The sequence below is a fragment of the Mytilus galloprovincialis genome, chromosome 5, assembly GCF_965363235.1.
Source record: "Mytilus galloprovincialis chromosome 5, xbMytGall1.hap1.1, whole genome shotgun sequence".
NCBI lineage: Eukaryota > Metazoa > Mollusca > Bivalvia > Mytilida > Mytilidae > Mytilus > Mytilus galloprovincialis.
The window spans coordinates 51,601,283-51,623,596 of NC_134842.1; the positions used below are offsets into that span (position 1 = coordinate 51,601,283).

A 22,314-nucleotide genomic window follows, 5' to 3' on the forward strand; every position below is an offset into this window, starting at 1 on the left:
CAAGAAAAACCTTAAAATATGCATTATCTGACTTATATACCGTCAAAAAAATATTAATTTTATTAAGATTTGTAAAATTTAGTATCCTATTTTACCGACAACACTTAAGTGGGATATTCCTTTCTAATGCGTTCAGGTTTTAATACGCCCTGCGGCTCATTTAGAATGTGAAATAAAACTCACTAAATAATTGAGATATAAACCTTTTAAAAATTATTATCCATACACAATAAAAATATTACTGTAACTGCATGAAGTAAGACACAAATGTATTGTTACCATCCGATAACGGTGTATGACAAATACAAGACACATTGTAAGTAATTTATTGTACCACTTAGCTTATAGAAAAGGGGGATGGGTATGTTTTTTTTCTATTTGTTATGTTTTTTCTATCTCGAAAAAGTGGTTATTCTTTTTAACAATTTTACTTGAATCGACTGAAAAATTCAGAAAGATTGTATTTTGAATAGCAATTCAATTTTATTAAAAGATAATCAGGATATGAATATATACCCTCCAGTCCGCATCCGACCTTTTCGTGAGTTACGTTAATGTTATTCAATAGAATATAAGATTATCTTATTAGTTGATCATTTGATAGAGTAAAAGGTATACATAAAGTTAAGAACTGACACGAAGACGAATATAAATACATGTAGGTCACAGTACGATTTCCTATTCAGTGTGTATCGTTCTGAACATGCATGAAATATTTGCCACTGGACTTTAAGCAAGCAACCAAAAATCAATCAACCTATTCAGTTTGACATAATAAGATTTTCAAAATCTTACACACGAATATGTTAAATCTGGATTTATTTTATGAAAGTCTACATTAAAATTTATCTGACATATATGATAACGTTTCTTTATTGTAGCGATAAATTAACAAAACTTCACGTACTTCACGTTATTTGTTTCTAAAATTAAAATGCGGGACTAAAATGACGTTTTTTTTTTACACCTATCATCGATTGAACTTTAAAAAATAATTTCCAAATCGGCAACAAAAAACTGTTAGACGAATTAAGTTTTAAGGTAAATCATAGATTGCATGTTTATCAAGGAAAATAATGACCTCGCACAAGTCATTATTTTATGCCTTTGAGCATATTTCAATGAAACATGGTATCGTCCGGGTTGATTCTGAAAAAGAATGACCTGTCGTTCTGAAAGAAAATAACTCCATATAGGTATATAATTAAATAATACATTCTATTCAAAAAGTACTTTTAAAGTAATAAGTAGAGATATACAGATAAAAAGTGAACACATAATCTGTAACATAAGTTTTATTTTAGCATAGGGTGAAAAAACTTAATAGTTTTCAAAATATAAAAAAAAAGATATTAACTATTGTATTAAATTAGTACAGTTTTAATCGTCAAGGATAATTTGTCTCTTCTGCCAATGGTCTAAAGGATGCAGTTACTTTATTTTGTGAATCACTACCACAAAGACGCTAAAAGTATTCAGCTCTTGAAAAACAGCTTTCTCTAATAAAATCTGTCAAGAATAAATGTTACAGATAAAAACTACTTACCGATATATGCTAAATTATATCACAGACAACAATGACATGTAAAAGCAAAATATTCTACTATGTTATCATTATTAAATTATGACACCCACTGTGGTACCTGATGTATAACAATGCCCTGGCATAAACCCCTAACGTGAGAGAGAAAACTCGCCGAACGAAATTAACTGATTGACATTTTATATCCTAGTAAATATAAAAAGATGTGGTATGAGTACCGAAGAGACAACTCTCCATCCAAGTCACACTTAGTAATAAGTCAAAGTAATACTTTCAACACGGAGCCTGGACTTGCACCTATTAGCAAGCTATAAAAGGCCCCCAACAATTACTGGAAAACATCATGATTTGTTGTTATTGAACCAGCTTTTAGTAACTGCGAGTACTCTGAAATCAGTATTTTGATCAGTGTTGTTGTTATTTTGTAAGTTTTGTTTTGTGCTTTGTGTCTTCCTGATAGACAAAACTTTTGAATTGACCGTAACAGGGTCTTTTATGTTCTGCTGTAACACCACTGTTGAAGTTTAAGGAGATATTGATAAAACTAGATATGGTTATCCCTGCTATATTCGTTATCTGCCTCTACTTAGTCACTATGTGATTAAATTGAAATCTGTCAACATTTTTTTAGTCTGATTTAGCATAGATCAGTCCGCTTTGTTTAGTTTAATTTTCATGGACTGTCATGCCCTGTAGTGACTTTACGCTATAGTTTTGCACATTGCTGCAGGCTGTATAATGACCCATAATGGCTAACATCCACAACTTTTGATACTGATGAATAGCATAGTTTAATTTACATTTATACATAATATTTCACATGCATGTTAACAAGTGTAAAATGTATTCTGCTCTAATTCACGATGCTGTTAAAACACACGACAGATGATATTCAATTTTAGATCATTAACTTATAAGTTTGTATCATGTGCATGGGCATCATATAGAGGCTAATACTATCTCGAATGGGGCTATAGTTGCCATGTATTCTTTGTCTGTTATCTGTGTTTGAGCATGGACGTATCTCGACAACCAAATAACAAGCGGTATAATATATATATATATATTCAATAACCATCAATAACATTATTAATATATATAGCGGAGACAGGTAAACGGGTATTTGCGACAGTAAAAATACCGATGGACGTCCGCAAAGCTTCAAATACAATACTGTTATCTCTATTCAAATGCAAAACAAGTTCATAATTAAATTTCAATCATTATTTCAGTGTAAAATCTTCATTGAAGAAAATTCCGCGAAAAGATCTTATCTTCTTTGGTCCTTACACTAGGTGAAGTCATATGATATGCTTCCGGCGTCAAACATAAACACGTAATAAAATTTGATAAAAAGAAAAATTTTAGGTGCCACATGCGAGTTATTTGGCTTATTTTTGTAGAAATTACATGTCAATACACTCAGTAATAAAAAATGTCGTCTTTCTTAGTTACAGACAAGGAGATAGAGAATTTTATGCTAACTGTCATCCAATCAGAACCATTGATACAAAATAATTGCATTAGAATTATTCATCTTAATCCAACATCCTGCACCTACAGCTCTGTATTGGCCTTTATTGTAAAAAAATAAACATGTCTAATAATATTAATAAGTAAGTGAACAAACTTTCTTAAAACAGTGCCCTGCATGGAACTAAGTGAACAAACTCTACTAAACCAATACACTTTATGGAATAAAGTCAGCTTTTTTTTTCATCTGGCTTGTATATTTTATCTTACGAAAGCCATTCATTGTTGTATCCAATGTATGTAATGAAATCATATAATAAGTAATTCCGTGAAGAATGCAGTAGTACATGGTCGATGTTTATCAAAATCTTCTACGGATTAAAACAGATTTGGTATATGATTTCTGGTATAAAGCAAGAAATGTGACTCTTTAGGATCAACTTAGTACATCGCTGTTTTTGGAGTGGTTCGTGCTGTCCAATCATTATTTTTCTGTCAAGCGTTTTTTGGTTTGGTGGATTTTATTCTTTTGCAAATCGTGTTGCATTTTTTGTTTTCTTCTTTCGTTTGTCTGCTTGCCTGTCTTTAACTTAACTTCGATCAAGCAAGTCCCAATTAAATGGAAAAAGCATTATATTTTGCCGGAAGTATCTATTGATAAAACTATATATAAGCCAACTGATAATATGAAAAATAAGAATGAGTCCATATAGTACACGGATTCCACACTCGCTTTCTCATTTCTATGTTCAGTGGACCGTAAATTGGGATAAAAACTTTTGTTTGTCATTTTAATCAGAAAGATCATATCATAGGCAACATCAGTACTAAGTTTCAATTTCATCAAAAACTACATTGACCAAAAACTATAAACCGAAGCGCGACAGACGGACAAACGAACGGACGCACAGACCAGAACACATAATGCCAATAAATGGGGCATACAATAACATCAGAAATTGCAGTCCTATGTTTGTTTTGACAAATTTGTGTTTACTTTCTGATAAATAATAATCAATATTAAACTAAATAGTAATATAGAGGTACATGGCAAGTCAATTATCGATAGAGAACACCATATCATATTAAAGTTCGATAAGTCATGATGTTGATAAACAGATAATAAAAATCCAGAAGAAAAAGAACTTTGAAAAATACAAAATGAATACATGTTAAACAATAATAAAATCAAGAAGCGGCAGTGCAATTATGAAAAGTGCATATTGAATACCTGTTGGACTATAGATACTGACTACTGGAAAAGAGGGGTTACTTCCACAATATCTCCACTGGGCTATAGCTCGAGATAAACATGTTGCTTCATCTTTTGCACCATTCTTGTCCACTTGAAATCTACGACGACTTGCTTGATCCATCTTTGGTTATCCATACCAAGCAAAGTATTAATCGTCACCACTAAGTGTCATCGCACCTACACATACATATAGTGACTGATAGACGGAATATACCCCGTATAGCGGTTTGTTTTCGTGGGGTGTAAATTTTTTGCTTATTTTCGCTGATAGAACCAAATCGCCAAAATAAATTCCGCCAATTCAAAAGTGACATACAAAATTTTGAATCCGCCAAAATAATTCGTATATACCGTATTAAATGACAATCGCGAAATTTGACACCCGCGAAAATAACCCGCTATACGGTACCAAGTGGATAGTCAAACTCATCAAGTGAAAACGAACTGACAAATGCCTTGGTTAAAACAGAAACACGATTATTAGACAAAGAAGTCTACAAAACACAACATAAAAAACTGAAATCTGAGCAACACGTACCCAACATTGTACCTGGTGTGATCTCATGTGATCTTAAAGGATAAGCAGATCCTGCTCCATATGTGATGAGAGTTATATATATTTAATGTTTTGCCACACGTGATGACATACATCCCAATTGAAATAACAATTTAGAAATTAAATGCATAAGTGCGCTAAACTTAATTTACAATATTATGGAACGCTCCAATCGATAAAAATGAAATTGATCAAATGTACAAATACTTCAGCACAGGGACAGCTATAACTAACTTAAAAAGAAAAGCTTCATTCAGCAATATTTCAAAAGATGTATAGGTATACGATTACATATATTGTCACTTAATAGAATGCCACAAATACGATAGTATTGATCGTAGTAAGTTTCGAGCCTTTTTCTTTGACTTACATTCACCATATGCACAATGTGAGGCATGAATTGCAAATCTGACAGTCCTACATTGTTTTTTCCGTTGAATTTTGGTTGTTAAATTTAACATCCAACCAAAAATCAACTGAAATACAATGTAGGACTGTCAGACCAGGATCAGATAAGCCGATAAAAAAATCATTATTTGTTGCATAAACAAATAACCTATCGTACATGATTGTTTATTGTTAAACGACGAGATAAACGAATGTCATGCATATTTTCGACGATCTACCGTCTTAAAAAAATTATTTTCCAATCCTGCTTTTACAAAAAATGTAGCATTTATTTATGACGACTAAATGTGTTTGGTACATATAAGAAGATGTGATATGAATACCAATGAGACAACTGTCCATCCAGTGGTTCATATATTATTTTGGTCTATTCTGAGAGGTAAATGATACCGTACCTACTCATTTTTGACAAGCCTATAAATAGATCAAATTGTATTGCGGAAAAAAATGAAATTTTAAATTTTTATTTTTTTACCTTTCCTGGAAGTTCTTTACAATTTATTTCGTGAGTATCCATCTGGTAAGTATAAGGGTGTTGGTGGTTTAGCAGGTCGATTCTTAAAGCTCTTCCGGCGTTTTGGTGGATTGCCATTCAAAAAACCAAGAACCGGTACTTCAAATTCTACAATATATAACGATGATTTGACATAGTATACGATTATAAGAATATTGTGCTTTTAGTAAAACATTATTTAATATAATTTGTTTGGTATTAATAAAGTTCCATACAGAAACTGATTTTCAATCATAGTAACTGTTTTCAGTAAAGTAAATGTTTATTTTGCCCGAAGCAGTTGTAACAGTAGTTTTGAACAATTTCGGTTAATTTAAAGTAAACAGAATGTAAAATAAACATTGATAAAATATGTCAGTAATAGTGCAAATCAAAATAGTTGTATTTTTCTGACACGTGACTAGTAATTGGTATTTAAATAACATAACGAATATACATACGGAAGACAATAGGTCCTACAGTACCTCTTGGTCGACAGTCAGACGCCGTTATTGGATCTTCAATTTTGTTTTCCGAGACGAGCTGTTCAAGCAGACAGATTGGTTTAAAATTTCCATACAGAGGAGCTTGAAAGTTTATGTCATCGCTTATCTACAAATGATCAAATCAAACTTATGTTCTTTTGAAGTATGCTTAAGATAAAGATTATATTTTGATGAAGCAATTGTCAGAATGTACATGATTTAAATTATTGAGTGGTGAATTAAAGACAAGTCAATTATGAAATATTAAATATTGGTGACCTAATATTGTTTTATCTTCGTCATTTGAGCTCTGGTAGACATTAAAATTTATAAAGAACGTTTTTATTATTAACTCTATAATTATGTATAGTTTGGGGAGAAGGATGAAGGGTTAAGCATAATAACTGAAAAAAAAAATTAATCAATTTAAAAATCATTAGAACATATAAGTTAATGTTCAGGAAAATATTAACTACAACCAATGTTATACACGTGCTTACAACCTTTAATTCTGAAAAATCATTACTAAGTTTTTATTCAGGATAATTTTTTATGAGCAGCTAGATTATTGTGATTCAAATTGATGATAATTCGGCTCGATTTGAACATATTTTGTCGGGTATGTATTCGGAGGCTTCTTCCGTCTTAATGCATTATGATGTACCATGGTTCACAATCTAAATCTAAAATCATATACCAGTAATGTATACTTACATATATATTGTTTTTAACATTGAACCATTCAGGACCATATTTATTCAGTCTATTAAAAGCCGGTACGCTTTTTGAACAAAAGATATTCTCTATAATTTCATTACCTACATAAAAAATTCAATCATTTTATCCTGCAATTTACAAACTGTTGTTTAAATAAGGTTGCAAATTAATTATTGTTTTAGCCCAGGGGTAAGTCTTCTGTTTTCCAGCCCTTGAAAATAAAAAAAAGTTTGAAACGGAAATAATGTTTTCAGTTTGGGGTCCTCTTTGTGTTTTTTTTTACTTAAACTTAACGTTTGAGAATTAGAAAAAAATCAATTTAGTAAGAAAAGCTTTCCTTAATATACAATTTCAGTATAAAACACTATAACATTGTATGAAAATACATGAAAAGTATATGTACTCGGATAATTATAAAAAAAAAATGCGGTATGTTTCTCTCTCAATCTACATTGTTCGTGCAAGTGGCGTAGCTTTTATTATCTTAAAGACAGCGGGGCATCACTCACTTAATATTTGCCACTGAACAAAGAAGAGAACATGAGTTCCTAGCTCTCTCTCTCTTTATAAATTTAAAGGCAGTGGGGCAACACTAACTGTTTTGCCACTGAACAAGTTCAAAGCCTTTTAATTAAAAAGTAGCGAGATACACCAGAGAGACATTCAAACTTATAAGTCTAAAATAAACTGACAACGCCATGGCAAAAAAAGAAAAAGACAAACAATAGCGCACAAAACACAGTAAACAAAGGACTGAGCAACACGAACCCCCACCAAAAGTCAGTGATCACAGGTGCTCCGGAAGGGTAAGATATTTCTGATCAACATGTGGGATCCATAGTTTGCCCCATTAGAACTAATTGACTTCATTTATAGTTACGGAAATGTTTTCACGAAAATAAAACATATTTTATCGCCAAACAAACTACAAATTGCATGTATGAAGATAAGTGAAATAAAAATTAAATTGACATTACAGGAAATATAACTTTGTTATTTTGTACTACACATAGACATTTGGTAGAAATAGACAACAGGAATTGAAGGAAATGAATTTAACTACTCGCTACTATATTATTGATATGGTGGCAACACTAGAAAAAAATTCTGTTTTTAAAAACATTAGTTCTTTTAAATTGTTTAAACTCAAGAACAATGATGTCGATATAAAACGATCTTTCCATTACTTAAAGCTTGTCTTAAAATGTAGTTTTTACAGATACATCATGCTTAAAAGGGGTATTTGCCAAACACCTCAGTATAAAGGTAATTTTCCAGAGCCGTTAGGCGAAGGGATTTTGTTTACTTTGAAAGCCGTATTTTTGGAAAAGTATGACTCTCTTCGGAAGTCACGTTATTTTCAGACATGGTATTCCCCGGTAGAGAAAATAAATCTCAATTTATTCAAAAATACAATTTCTCTCATTCAGTCAAAATATAACATTATTACATAAAGTGTATTTATTTTAAAGATACTAACCTTTAATAATTGTATTATCCTGGGCGTATTTTCCTTGTCACCGGCTCCTCGTGCATCCACATCCATGGAATACCGCAAAGCGTTATAGAATATGTTTCTTCTGACTTTATTGTTTCACCCTCCGCCAATTTTGCAATGAACAGTATTCTGATATATAAAATATCATTGTTGTCATTTTCTTTTCTGATTGATTTCACCAGAACGGTTGACGTTTAGAAAGTTTTCCTCTTGAGAGATATATTTTTTTATGTTTTCTTAAGGCGGTGTGCAGCTATGCGATGGAATTTTTCAAGCAGCCTTTTCTTTGTCATATTGATATCATTTTGAAAGAAGATTTTTCTCACGGATTGCTTCATGTGATTAAAATTGTCTGTGAAATACCCACGATTGAATCATAGTTGCCTTGGTGGGCAATATATGGTCTAACAAGCAGTGGTATTTCATTCCTGCTACAGCGAATGCTTTTTGCTTATCTAGGAAATATGAACAATATCCGGGTAACAAATTGTGCGAGTTGTCAAAATGTAACATGTGTCAATACAATTACGTTTGTGTGTGTTTTCTTCAATGATGGGCACGTGACAAACCCCCCTTAACTTTTGATTTGAAACATAACCGTAACTGAATCGGTTAAATTTGACGTTGAGCCATTCAGAATATAATATAAGTCTTCCAAGCAGGAATTTAAAAAAAAAACTATTCAGTATAAAGATCAAAGGGAAAATATACAACTTGCAAATAAATTTATATAAAACAATTTGGATACCTTTCAATTGACCTGATACATTATTGTTGATACTAGTACAAATAAGCATACTCGAATCAGCAAACAAACTATACCATTTTAAATATGTAACATACAGATGAATTACCTTTATCTCTACAGTTTGAAAAGCCCCTGAAATGTTAATTTTTAGATTCTTTTCAATGATTGGCAATTTTAGTATTCGCAAATTATTTAGTTATTTATATATATCTATATCTTTAAAATTTAATATTAAGGATGACCGCTTTTATATTACTTTTCCATATCTAGAATTTTATTCTGATCTCCAGTTACATCCCCATAGACATTTCAAAATCAATCATAGCACAGTTTGCTTAGAATTAACTTAAAAGTACACGTGTACATTATGTAAACTGCAGATGGTGTAAAATAACTGAAAAATAGTATTAATCCAATTAATGATCATAATAAAGGAAGGTCTTTGATACAAATTCACAGAAAAACACTTAATTGGTAGTATATTGCAATAAAAATATGTTTTTGAGCAATAAAACTAAAAATATAATCAGTTATAACATTAGTTTGAAAATCATAACAATTTACTAGAAAGATACCTAACTATCAGTATATTGCCATTAAAATAATTCAATGCGCAATTAAACTAAAATATATAATCAAAAATAAACAATAACATGAAAATTATAAGAATGTTTCCAACAACTATTAGTAACTAGAACACAGTATCGAAAGCCATGTAGTTGTAAATCATGTGTTCTTTCTAATTTTGTTGTTTTTTGACATTTTTGCTTTTTAACAACTGGCAATATTTTTATAAAACTTTCGTATGTTATTTCTTAAATGCATTGTTATTTCAATGCTTTTCATGGACAATCATGTGTTTCTTATACGTTTCTTGTTCATTGCGAGATTACCATGTCTTTTCCGTGCATCATGTAACATTACTGAAAGTCATTTTAATATTCAATAGGCAACTTGCATTTACTGTTCGTATAACAATAGCTTATAATTGCTGTAATGTTCAATTCCTTTTGATCATAGTGTGGATTTGGTTAGGATGTAAGGGTACTATACCAAAATTGACAATGGAAATGAGTATTGGATCAAAGCGACAACAACCCAAACCAAAAAAACACACAAGGCACAGGGAACCACACCAACAGGCGGGCTTCAGCTGACACATTCACAAACATGTGTACTAGATCAATATAAATTGACGTCACCCTAAACTCCAAAATCTATAAATGAACTAAAATAAAAAAGAAAACATACAACTAGCAAAAGCAAATTGCTCCTTACTTCGGATAGTCGCAAAAGTTGCTGTGAGATTAAACATGTTTTGTGAGATTTCAATCATCCCCCTATACCTCTTGCTATTGTACAAAACAAACACTCAGCAATACGGACATGCAGTAAATCCCATCAGTTCGGATATCATTGACTGTTTGGAGTGGAATATATTTTGTTTATGTAAAAAGAAACCTTAGGTAAATCTTGCCTGCACAAAAAACTGTCAAAATCAGAAGATTCGCGTTTTAAGAGTGCTTTGCGTCTATTTAAGCATTCTTAAATTGGATAGAGTAACACTTATCCGCTGTTTCGTATTTAAATCATTTAAAATCATTCTGTACTTATAATAATTTTACGTTGAAAATATTTTTACTGAACTATACATAATCCTATGAAATAAGAGTTAGTATATATCTTAAAAGATTTAATTAGATTAAGTTTAGGTATGATGTTAATTTTAAACTATTTTGTTAGTAATTTCTAATTTAATGATTCAGATTTTGTAAACTGACAGACATTTGCTTCTTAAAACATGTGAGAGAATACACTAAATCTTGCTACTAGACACACACATCATTCATTCAATATAGAACATGGATCTTGTTTTGTTGAATATGTCAAGTTTGTAATTATATAAATAATAGTTCAAAAAGAAATGGATCAGACTTTATTTTTCCATTATTTATTGAGAAAAGCTGTTTGTGTACGAGTTTTACAATTTTTAACATGGAAATGAATGATATCCACCCGACCATTTTACACACGCACAACGTTAACGTAGAGTGTTTTAGAAATTTTGTTATTAATGTAGAACATTCACATTCAACATTGCTTTGTTTTCACAGAAATTTTGCTAACCGGACCAAAAAAAAAAAAAAAAAAAAAAAACCAGAAAATAAAAGAAAAACAAAATCACTGTTTTCTCAAAAACCAAATTAATTAATGAGTGCTTTTTTCATTTCTATGGTAAAAGACATGTTTTCCTGCACCTTTAAAGAAGACTTTAATGTGCCATCATTAGATACAGAAGACGAAAAACATCGTAAAAATCTTGAAACACTACAACACCTGACACTTAATTTCAGGAGTTGTTTTACACACATACATTTGTACATGTAGTCTCAAATAAGAATTTCATTTGTTTGTAAAGTATATCTTTATCATATAATACTACACAATTATCATTCAATAAGATTAACTAGTTAATTCTGGAAAATCTAATTACGATTAAATATTTGATAATTTAATCAGAGGACAGAAAATACAAACACATTCATTTTTAATAGCACATGCATATCTATTCCATGGTTTACTGGTCATAACAATTTGTGTTTATAAAGACAACCTGTGATCGGCAGCTACGACACTACAAAGTCTCAGTGATGAGTCTTTTAAATATATTTTCGTTTCTTTTTGTTTCCACTGCTACTGTATACCTTTCCGAAATTCGAATGGGAACATTTATTGAACATTTATACCGAAATTCACAAGTTATAATAGCTTACAACAATATGGGACTGAAAATGTGTGGTCGTTATTGCTTACACCTTAAATCATGTACAGCTGTAAATTATAACTCTGTATCACTGTTGTGTGAATTATTAGCCGGAACTTCTACAGACACTAACACTACAATGAAGGACTTCAGAAATTCAGCAATTCACACATGGTCTTTGGTAAGTTTGGTAGCCTTAAAATTGTCAAACACATTTTATCTATTTTCTTGTTTTTTTTTTAAATCTTTATTGTCGTTTATAATGCTATCTCTAAGACAACAAATTTTAACAAACGGATAGTGTAATCGATTGCTAGTACATAAGTAAAGAAAGTCAACCAAAACCGTGAAAAAAAGCAACCAATAGAATATTGTACACAAGTAAATGAAAATAAGTTTGTACAGTGAGGAAAAACAGAAATATATTTTACAAAATAAATAGTTTTGTTGTGTGTTCAAAGTACGAGAACATGAGTGAAAGTTATAGTCATACCAAAAAATTATCAAACCTGGTATATATTAAAAAATAGAATTACCAGATATAACACTACATAACATTAAATAACAAAAAAGCATTACAAAAGGTATCAACAGATCAAATTAACTCGATAGTACGATGTTTCAGTAATAGTATTTACTGAAAGCTAGTTAAAAGGCTTTCCTTGGAATTTGATCATCTGTCAAATAAAACGTTTTACTAAGTTTTTAATACCATAGAACAACTAGAAATGTGTAATATATAAGTTATTATTTAGACTGATGATTCCTGTTACCCCAATCCTTGTTCTGGGAGAGAAAGATGTGTCAGAACTAAAACAGAAGCTCACGTCTGCTTAACAATATGTACGTTTCATTAAGAATTTTTTTTATCAATAATTAGTAATGAGAAGAAGAATTATAAGAGTTAAAAATGTATCTAACTTGACATTTGTGTATATTAAAACTGAAGCTACCACCATAACAAATGTAATGCATTTTTGTTCTATATCAGTCATTTACAATTTCCGACACTTCATCCATATCATTATAATATGATTACATATATCTAGCGATTGTTTACATGTATGTTAACATTCAAAAGTAAAATCACAAAAAATACTGGCCTCCAAGGAAAGTTCCTTATCAAATGGCGAAATGAAAAACCTCAAACTCATCAAACGAATGGACAACAACTGACATGAGTTACTTCAATAATATCACTCATCCTGTTTTACATAAGAGTATTGAAAATCAGTTTAGTCACATTAACTTCATTTTATTTTCAAGTGAAATCCATTATCTTAATTCAATTACTGTTCAGTATCAAATTATTTATATCTCAACAAGTAGATTTGCAAAATTAGTTCACATTGGAACTCTTGTATTTACCATAATGATTCTCTATATTTTATTTGTGACTAAAGGAATAAAACTGCTGTAGTAATTAATTTATTGATTGGACAAAGTTATAAAAATATCATTATTCAAAGCTACACCATGTGATGATGTCATTTGCCAGAATGGAGGTACATGTAAGAACGGGCCATCAACATTCACCTGTCAATGTGTTGAGGGTTTTATTGGAACTTTTTGCGAAGGTAATTTATTATTTTTATCTCTGTGTTCTTGATATTTAAAACCTTTTTGTGATACGTCATCCTAGTTTAACATGGTTATGGCAGACACAAATGTTAATAGTCAATACATGACCTTATTTCATGAACAGCAAAGTGTTACAAAAGAAGACAAAGTAAACATTGTTACTTTATCGAATACATGGATTAAACCGTCCTCGGTAGGTCGAGGTACTTAAGTGTATGAGAAGGTTAGACATATGAATATTCAGTCATCCAATCATACTTCTAATTCAATTACAACAGAATAGGTTAAGGGACGGACATTTATGACACAACCCCCCCCCCCGCCCCCCCAAAAAAAAAACACCATTAAAAAACAAGATCGACTGCAAATCTGAATTCAATGTAATTCCGTTATAAATATCAATTAAAAAGGCGAATAACATTAGTAAAATGAAATTGATTTAAAAAATGAATGTTATTCTGTTTTAAATTACGTCAGTATTTGATAGAGTGCTGCCCTGACATATGTGGTGTTATCAAGCGAAAATTAAAGCTACAGACATTATTGCATAGGAATGACTAATTTGATGATAGTTATTGTTATCTTTTCCTTAATTCAAAGATTAAAATGTAGACCATAAAACCGAATATCTTTTAACTTATGTTCCAAAATGATGATAAAAATATTTTTGTGTCGTTTATTTGCAGATTTTTTTTGTTAGATTTGTTTACCTAGATCGAACATCTGTTTTGATAACAGTTCTGAAATGTTTTCTTATAAAACAATTATGTCATGCATATATTGAATATTTTTCTTAATAAAAAAATCGAAATTAAATTATTTCAAGCTTCGCCATGTGACGATGTCATTTGCCTGAACAGTGGAACATGCAAGAACGGACCGTCAACATTCACTTGCCAATGTGTCAATGGCTATATTGGAACTTTCTGTGAAGGTCATTATCATGTGTGTGTCTGTACATGCTTTATTAATATTTCACATTCGTAATTCGATTAGATATCTTATGGTTAACATGGTGACGTTACGGCAACCAAACAAAAAGTAGAGACATCAAACTCTCTGATTAAATTCAATTATTTAAAATTAAATGTTACGAAAGAGGACAAAGCAAATATAACAGATCTATTGAATCCACTGTCCTTGATATGTGACAAGGTTGAACATATGACAATTGTGTTACCTAATACTTCTTAATTACAACAACACAAATTTTAAAGAAATATCTGATTATCATTTCAACATGAGTGTAACATTGTCGTATTATATTGAATTAGTTTATAAAATTGAGAATGGAAATGGGGAATGTGTCAAAGAGACAACAACCCGACCAAATAAAAAACAACAGCAGAGGGTCACCAACAGGTCTTCAATGTAGCGAGAAATTCCCGCACCCGGAGGCGTCCTTCAGCTGGCCCCTAAACAAATATATACTAGTTCAGTGATAATTTTTGTCATCATGTACCCTGACATGTTTTGCATTTAAATGAATACAGGCTTAAATTCATGATTTGCCTTTCAATATCGCATGTGTTAAGTCCTGATTCCGTTTGACAAATAAGCTTATTTAGAACATAATCTAACACATTATTGGTCAACATATCGTGGTAGCTTGCATGCTGTATCAAATCGTAATTTAAAAGTTTTTAAAAGTTTACTGGCTTGTATTATTATCAATACAAATTATTGATAGGCTCTAATTTTATTGTTTTATAATATTTAAAGTTATGTTGACATAATCAATGTTGAATCAATCAAATTACTTGATTAAATTAATATTACTTGACTATCGTTTTCAATTATGAACCAAACTAACAGTCATAGTCTTTTGTAACGTATGAATCACCTTATCTATACGATACAACCAAAGATTTAAGAAACGCGTACATTTATTTACTCTCGAAAGTGCTAATTGCTAGTTAGCAATTGGACAACCAATGTTTCGCAAATGACAAATTAATATACAATCAAATAGGCTGAAATCGAGAGTAAACTTCTAATACTGAGGCAATTCGCAAGAGTTCAACTATTTTCTATACAGATGCGATGTGAGCCAAGCTCCGTGTTGACGTCTGTGTTTTGGCCTATAATAGTTTACTTTTACAAAGTGCGACTTGGATAAAGAACTGTCTCATTGGCACTAATACCACATCCACATAGATTATGTATGCAAACGTGGTCCTTCTTTTATCTCTTGTCAATAGTTTACAGCATATTCAAGACTTGTAAGAAAGTAAGAAGCATCTTGTGTATTATAGTACTCACCATGGTTGTAGAGTGATGGTCAATTTAACTTTTTTTTTATTACAAAAGCTAATTTATCATTAGCCCGATAGAACTTGAATAAAGATGTATAATTCAAAATCGCTTATTCATATACCTATTGAGTGGTGTATCAAGAAATCAATAAAAATGTATATAAATTTAAAAAGGCGTTAAACTTGTGCGAACGAGGCAATACATAACAACGTTAAACTTATGCCAACGAGGCAATACATAACAACACCGTCTTATTAAACCAGATGATGTATTAGATAAATAAATAAACAAGCAATTCTTGACAGATTTGAACATGATCTAACCTGGCGATATTATCACAGCTATCTATTTAAGGCATTTAGTACGATTTACATTAAATTTGTTTTACATATGTTTCTTTCTTTCAGAAGAATTTGTAAAAGTTCGGTTGGTTAATGGAGTTAATTCTTTGGAAGGACGAGTAGAAATCTATGTAAACGAAACATGGGGGACTATTTGTGATGATGAATTCGGAGATGAAGAAGCTAGTGTTATTTGCGGTATGCTTGGATACTATGAAGCTGGGTAAGATATATAAACCATTACACATTAGACTTGCTTGCGTGTTTATTATACATGTACACTCATATGTATAGGTAACAAAAGTTTACGAAACTCAGTAATGACGTTATCAAAATTTAAGATCATTATCCAATTTATAAGTTGGATTTCAAAATATAATAATATCACTAAAACAATATTTAATTGAGAATTTTTTTTAGATCAGTTCCTTATTCTGACGCTCATTTTGGGGAGGGATATGGATCTATTGTTTTGGATGATTTGAATTGTTTTGGAACAGAAGCGGACATATTTGATTGTCAGTCTAATGGCCTATTTCAACATGATTGTGATCATAGCGAAGATGCTGGTGTTGTCTGTCAAGGTAAATTTTGATATATTTTAAAACAAGTTCATTTATCTATCTTTATCTTAGTTTATGTTTGAATCTACAAACATGTCCTGATATAACCATACTTAAGGTAATGTCATATCTGCTCAGGTATGATTTCTAAAACTTGGTTTAATTTGTCGGTTCAGAAAGCTATATACAAATTGTTAACATTAAGACGACTGTTCTTTTGACCATGAATTATAATTTTCGTCTTGCTTTTGATTTATAATATTGTATAAAAAGTTATGAATTAAACTCATAATAAATTTACAGCACCAATAAATGTTTTAAAAAACCCTGTTGTTCTATCTACTCCTGATTTGACATATAATAAATTAGTTGGAATAATTGTCCTTGATAATTTGAAATAATTTATAAATGACACTCTAGTCGTGTTGCAGATGAAAGAAAGACTTTTGCTAGGTAATATCTCAAATAACAGTAATAGTGTGTACGGCAAATTTGGCCATATAAGAAAATAAAAATAAACAGGGATTTTGGATGGTTTTTTTTATGTATTTTTGTGTTTGTTGAATACAGAGGACGGACAACCAATGGTTTTAGGTATTGTTAACGATATAGCTTTCTTTCTTTTAAAATTTGTTTTTGTTTTGTATACTAATGATACATGTACATTTAAATAATCATATACATGTAAAGTGAAAGAAAATGCAATCGCAAGGTAGCATATTTTATCAGGTTGATTAGTTAGGAGTTTCATTAAAGTTGTAAAAAAATAATAATTTAATGAATACAAAATAATGGAAAGACACTAGGGAAAGTCTCATTTTCTCAAAATTTAGATAATTACAAAGGCAGATAAGACAACAGGGTTTATTAAAAAAAACTCTGTAAGATCATTATTTGTTTCAATCCAAAATCCTTTTTCCGAATTCAAAATCAATAGCAAGACGAAAAAAAAAATGTCTTAAAGTTTGTTAGTTTTAAACAACAATACCATTCACAAGCTTACATTACTAAACAAGAAGAATATTAAATAGATAAAAAAAACTAGCAGCTCTTTACAGATTTAAATATGAGCTAAACATTAACACAATTATCTAATCATCTATGGCATTTATTACGATTGACATTAGGTTTATACATACACCTCGTGTGTATGGGGTTTTTTTTCTTCAGAGGATTTTATGAAAGTTCGGTTGGTTGATGGTTATCATTCTTTAGAAGGACGAGTTGAAATTTATGTGAATGGAACATGGGGGACTATTTGTGATGATGAATTCGGAGATGAAGAAGCTAGCGTTATTTGCGGTATGCTTGGATACTATGAAGCTGGGTAAGATATTTAAACCATTACACAACTTACAGTAGCTCACGTGTACAGTGTAAAGGTAATTAAAGTTCAAGATTCATGTTTGGATGATCATTTCTGAATATTTCTGTGGTATTTTCTAGTCTACCTGCCTCCTTTTGTTAAATGACGAATGATTACCAACAATATTTTGAATTACCTACATAAGAATTGTTTTTTTTTAATGTTAACACATTGCTCTACCGTTCGTACCTTCATCCTTAATTACATCCGTGTGTTCGTCCAACATTTATTCTGTGACAATTTCCCAAGGACTTCTGAATTAAAAAGCTGATGTTAAGTTAGCTTCTGCTTGGCAGCATTGTAGTATTTGACGGCTTTTAAAGCAGACATCATTTTTATGTTTTACGATACGTAAAACTACAATATGAATGGATTTTTAGAAAAAGCTATGTAAGACACAGCGCGCATGATCTGTAATGTGATGAAGTGTAATAGAAATTTAGTTTTTGTCATCGACTGTATAAACTTGCAATTCCCAAGCGTTTAACCCAAATTTGGATATGAGTTATTTTGAATTACAATTATAAGATTTTCATTACAGATAAAGGTATCTATAATTGAAATATGCTTTTATTTCTTTTCTGATAACGGACACAAATTAATATTTCGTTTCCGTAGTTAGTTTGTTTCTTCTCCCACAGCAATGCCATTCTCATTAGTTAAAATCATTTTCAAACTTTAATTGGATTTTAAAATATAATAATATCACAAAAGAAATATTTAATTGAAAAATGTTCTTTTTTTAGATCAGTTCCTTACTCTGGCGCTTATTTTGGGGAGGGATATGGATCTATTGTTTTGGATGATTTAAATTGTACTGGAACAGAAACAGACATATTTGATTGTCAGTCTAATGGCCTATTCCAACATAATTGTGAGCATAGCGAAGATGCTGGTGTTGTCTGTCAAGGTAAATCTGGAAATGTTTTAAAACAGATTTTTTTATCTATATTTAACTAAATATAGGTCACCGTACGGCCTTCAATAAAGCCCTTACCGCATAGTCAGCTATAAAAGGTCCTTAAATGACCATGTAAAACACTTCAAAAGCGAAACGGCCTTAAAAATGCACAAAAAATGAACAAAAAATAAGTATGTAATAGAAAAACTACAACCAATTAATTACAGGCTCCTGACTCGGGGCAGGCCCACACATACAGAATGTGGCGGGGTTAAACGTGTTAGCGGGATACCAACCCTCCCTTAACCTAGAACAGTGTGATAAAAGTACAACATAAGAACGAACTATAAAAGCTATTTTAAAAAGACTCAATTCATCAGATGGATACAAATACAAATAATAAACATGTCTTAGTATAATTATACTTAGGTAATGCCATATCTGTTATGGTATGATTTCTAAAACTTGGTTCAATGTGTGGGTCCAGAAAGCTATATACAAATTGTTAACATTAAAATATTCATTTATTCATGTATTAAAATTCCGTCTCGCTTTGGATTTTCAATATTGAGTAAGAAGTTTTAAATAGAACTAATAATAAATAAAGAGAACAAATTGATGTTTTGAATAAAACCAAAATTTTTGCATCTTCTTTTTTAATTATCAAGGTCTTGGAATAGGTATCTGTTGAATGCGAACATAGGCTGAAGTGGATGTAAAAGTACACCATCGTATCTGCATGTGTTCATACTTACAACTTAATAGTATTATTTCTGTTCTACTAATTGAATATTGACCCTGATTTGACATATAATAAATTAGTTGGATAATTGTCTTTGATAACAGTATAAGTGTGTATGGTAAATATGATAAGCGATTTGGTTATTAAGAAGAAACAAAACCCCGGAATTTGGGGATTTTTATTCGTATTTTCGTGTTAGTTGAATACAGAAAAAGGACACCCGATGGTTTGTGGAATTGTTACGTATATTGCGTTCTGAACTAATATTGGCATTCCTTTGGTATATTGTACCAAAGATATAATAACATAATCACATGTGAACGAAAATACAGTGGCAAGGTTGCTAATTGGTTGGGAGTTTCCTTAAATTTATTAAAAAAATTAAAAGGTGAGGGTAAAAAATAATGGGGGAGACACTAGCATGAGCAGGGATAGACTCCTTTTCTCAAAAGATAGATAAGCAGATAAGACAACAGCCTTTATTATAAAAAAATTATCATTCGTTTCAATTCAAAATTGTTGTTCAGAATTGGAAATCAAACGTAAGACGAAAGTTTATAAATGGACAAACAATATACAAAACGCAAAAGTTGTCTCAAAGTTTGAAAGTTATCCCTTTGTTTATCACAATTCTTGTAGTTATTCATCCAACAAGATTTTTTGAAAACACTAAGAACTATTTTTACACAATTAAAGGGAACTTAAACGCAGCCAATATTTGACTATTTACCGACTATCAATTTATCCTATTGTTCTCGTGATTTCAGAAAGTGAGTATTGAAGACACAGGCCAGTTTATATACAAGAATGTTGGTGTAGTGGATCTTGCTATTTTGTTACAATTCTGTACACTTTTTTTATATACTAGATTCATCAATACTTATCAGATGATTACATGTACACTACATTGGCGCTTTCGATGTTTATATATGGAAATAAAAACGGGATGTGAAATTCATACCGACACTATTCAAATTGATATAATATTATTGTGATTGTACATATATTTGATGTAATTCATTCTATAGATACGTTTGTATTCTGTAGTCAGTCACTACTTCAGTATATCATGTTTATCTATAATATAGTCATTTTTTAAAATTTACTGTTTGCAAAAGTATGAATTATTCTAAATACTCAAAATGTTCTTATTTCAGGCAGATAACCATAGCCGTGTTAGGCACAACTTTTGGCCTCAATGCTCTTCAAGTTTGTACTTGTTTTGGCTTTCGAACTTTTTTATCTGAGCGGCGCGTCTGGCTTGTGTGGACGAGGCGCGTTTTTTGGCGCATTAAATTTTAAACCTGATGCTTTTTGTTATTCATTAATCATGTGTTTCTTTGTCTAATACGTTTTCCTATTTATTTGTATTGTAGTCCTGTAATATTATGTTGCCATTTCTATGTTATATTTAACATTGCCATTAAAGTGCGAGGTTTTGCATGCCACAAAACCAGGTTCAACCCACCATTTTTTCCTTTAAAAATGTCCTGTACCAAGTCAGGAATATGGCCATTGTTATATTATAGTTCGTTTCTGTGTGTGTTACAATTTAACGTTGCGTCGTTTGTTTTCTCTTATTTTTGAGTGTAAGTTGACATTGCGATAAGACGTGTCACGGTACTTGTCTATCCCAAATTCATAAGTTTGGTTTTGATGTTATATTTGTTATTCTCGTGGAATTTTGTCTGATGCTTGGTCCGTTTCTGTGTGTGTTAGTTACATTGTAGTGTGGTGTCGTTGTTCTCCTCTTATATTTATGCGTTTCCCTCAGTTTTAGTTTGTTACCCCGATTTTGTTTTTTTGTCCATGGATTTATGAGTTTGAACAGCGGTATACTACTGTTGCCTTTATTTGCTACGTTATAAACCTGGTACCTTTTTTAGCTATTATTTTTGTGTTTTTCTGTCCAATATGTTAAATCATTTATTTTAATGGTAGTCCTGTCATGTAATGTTATAATTTAACTAATTTTAACCTTGACATAAAAGCGGGAGGTTTGGCTAGCCACAAAACCAGGTTCAACCCACCATTGTTTTGAATATTCTCATGGAAGATGAATTATATTAAAATAAGCACTTACCCTGATGGCATACCTGTCATTGCCTCTTTTGGAATTATTTTACATCCAACATTTTATTTTATACCGATTTATATACATGAGCATCGGCAGAATTGTTGCATTAATTTAGTAATTGCGGCAATTTAGATATAAAAAAAAATACGTAATATTGCTTTTACAGAGGACACTGACCCAAGTGATCCTACTATGTATCAATGTATCAATCTATTTAAAAAAAAACAAGTGTCCCACTGTAAACTTTGATATGTAAGTTCCACATGGAAGATTCAAAACAAAAACTTGAAAAATATACGATAATAGAAACGATTGCTTATACCTTATCCATGTAATTGTGTTGACGGAGATCAAATATCATTTTTGGTTTGGGAAGTGTCAATGGAGGACATTTGCAAGTTTCAACTTGATCAACAGATTTTAAATCAAAAGTAGCTAAATGTGGTTTTCAACGTATATCTAACGGAGAATTATTTTCATGTTTTGCAAAAATATCTTCATAAATTGGATTACAAACACCGCTATAGGCAGGATTATCTGAATATGC

At 30.9% G+C, this 22,314-nt stretch overlaps 1 protein-coding gene and 1 long non-coding RNA gene across 2 annotated transcripts in view; both read left to right on the forward strand.

The window, feature by feature from the left end:
* LOC143074067 (scavenger receptor cysteine-rich domain-containing protein DMBT1-like) overlaps positions 1–20,933 on the forward strand; it is a 36,333-nt gene extending 15,400 nt beyond the window's left edge. The window contains exons 9-13 of the mRNA XM_076249615.1: positions 16,119–16,341; positions 16,539–16,702; positions 17,852–18,008; positions 18,794–18,957; positions 20,458–20,933. Of these exons, the coding sequence (XP_076105730.1) occupies positions 16,119–16,341; positions 16,539–16,702; positions 17,852–18,008; positions 18,794–18,957; positions 20,458–20,471 (722 nt within the window). The 3' untranslated portion in view covers positions 20,472–20,933. The remainder of the gene's footprint in view (positions 1–16,118; positions 16,342–16,538; positions 16,703–17,851; positions 18,009–18,793; positions 18,958–20,457) is intronic.
* Positions 11,821–13,506, forward strand: LOC143074597 (uncharacterized). The gene is made up of 3 exons (XR_012977956.1): positions 11,821–12,121; positions 12,696–12,783; positions 13,410–13,506. It is a non-coding gene; the product is annotated as an uncharacterized LOC143074597 (long non-coding RNA).
* Positions 20,934–22,314: the final 1,381 nt, after the last annotated feature.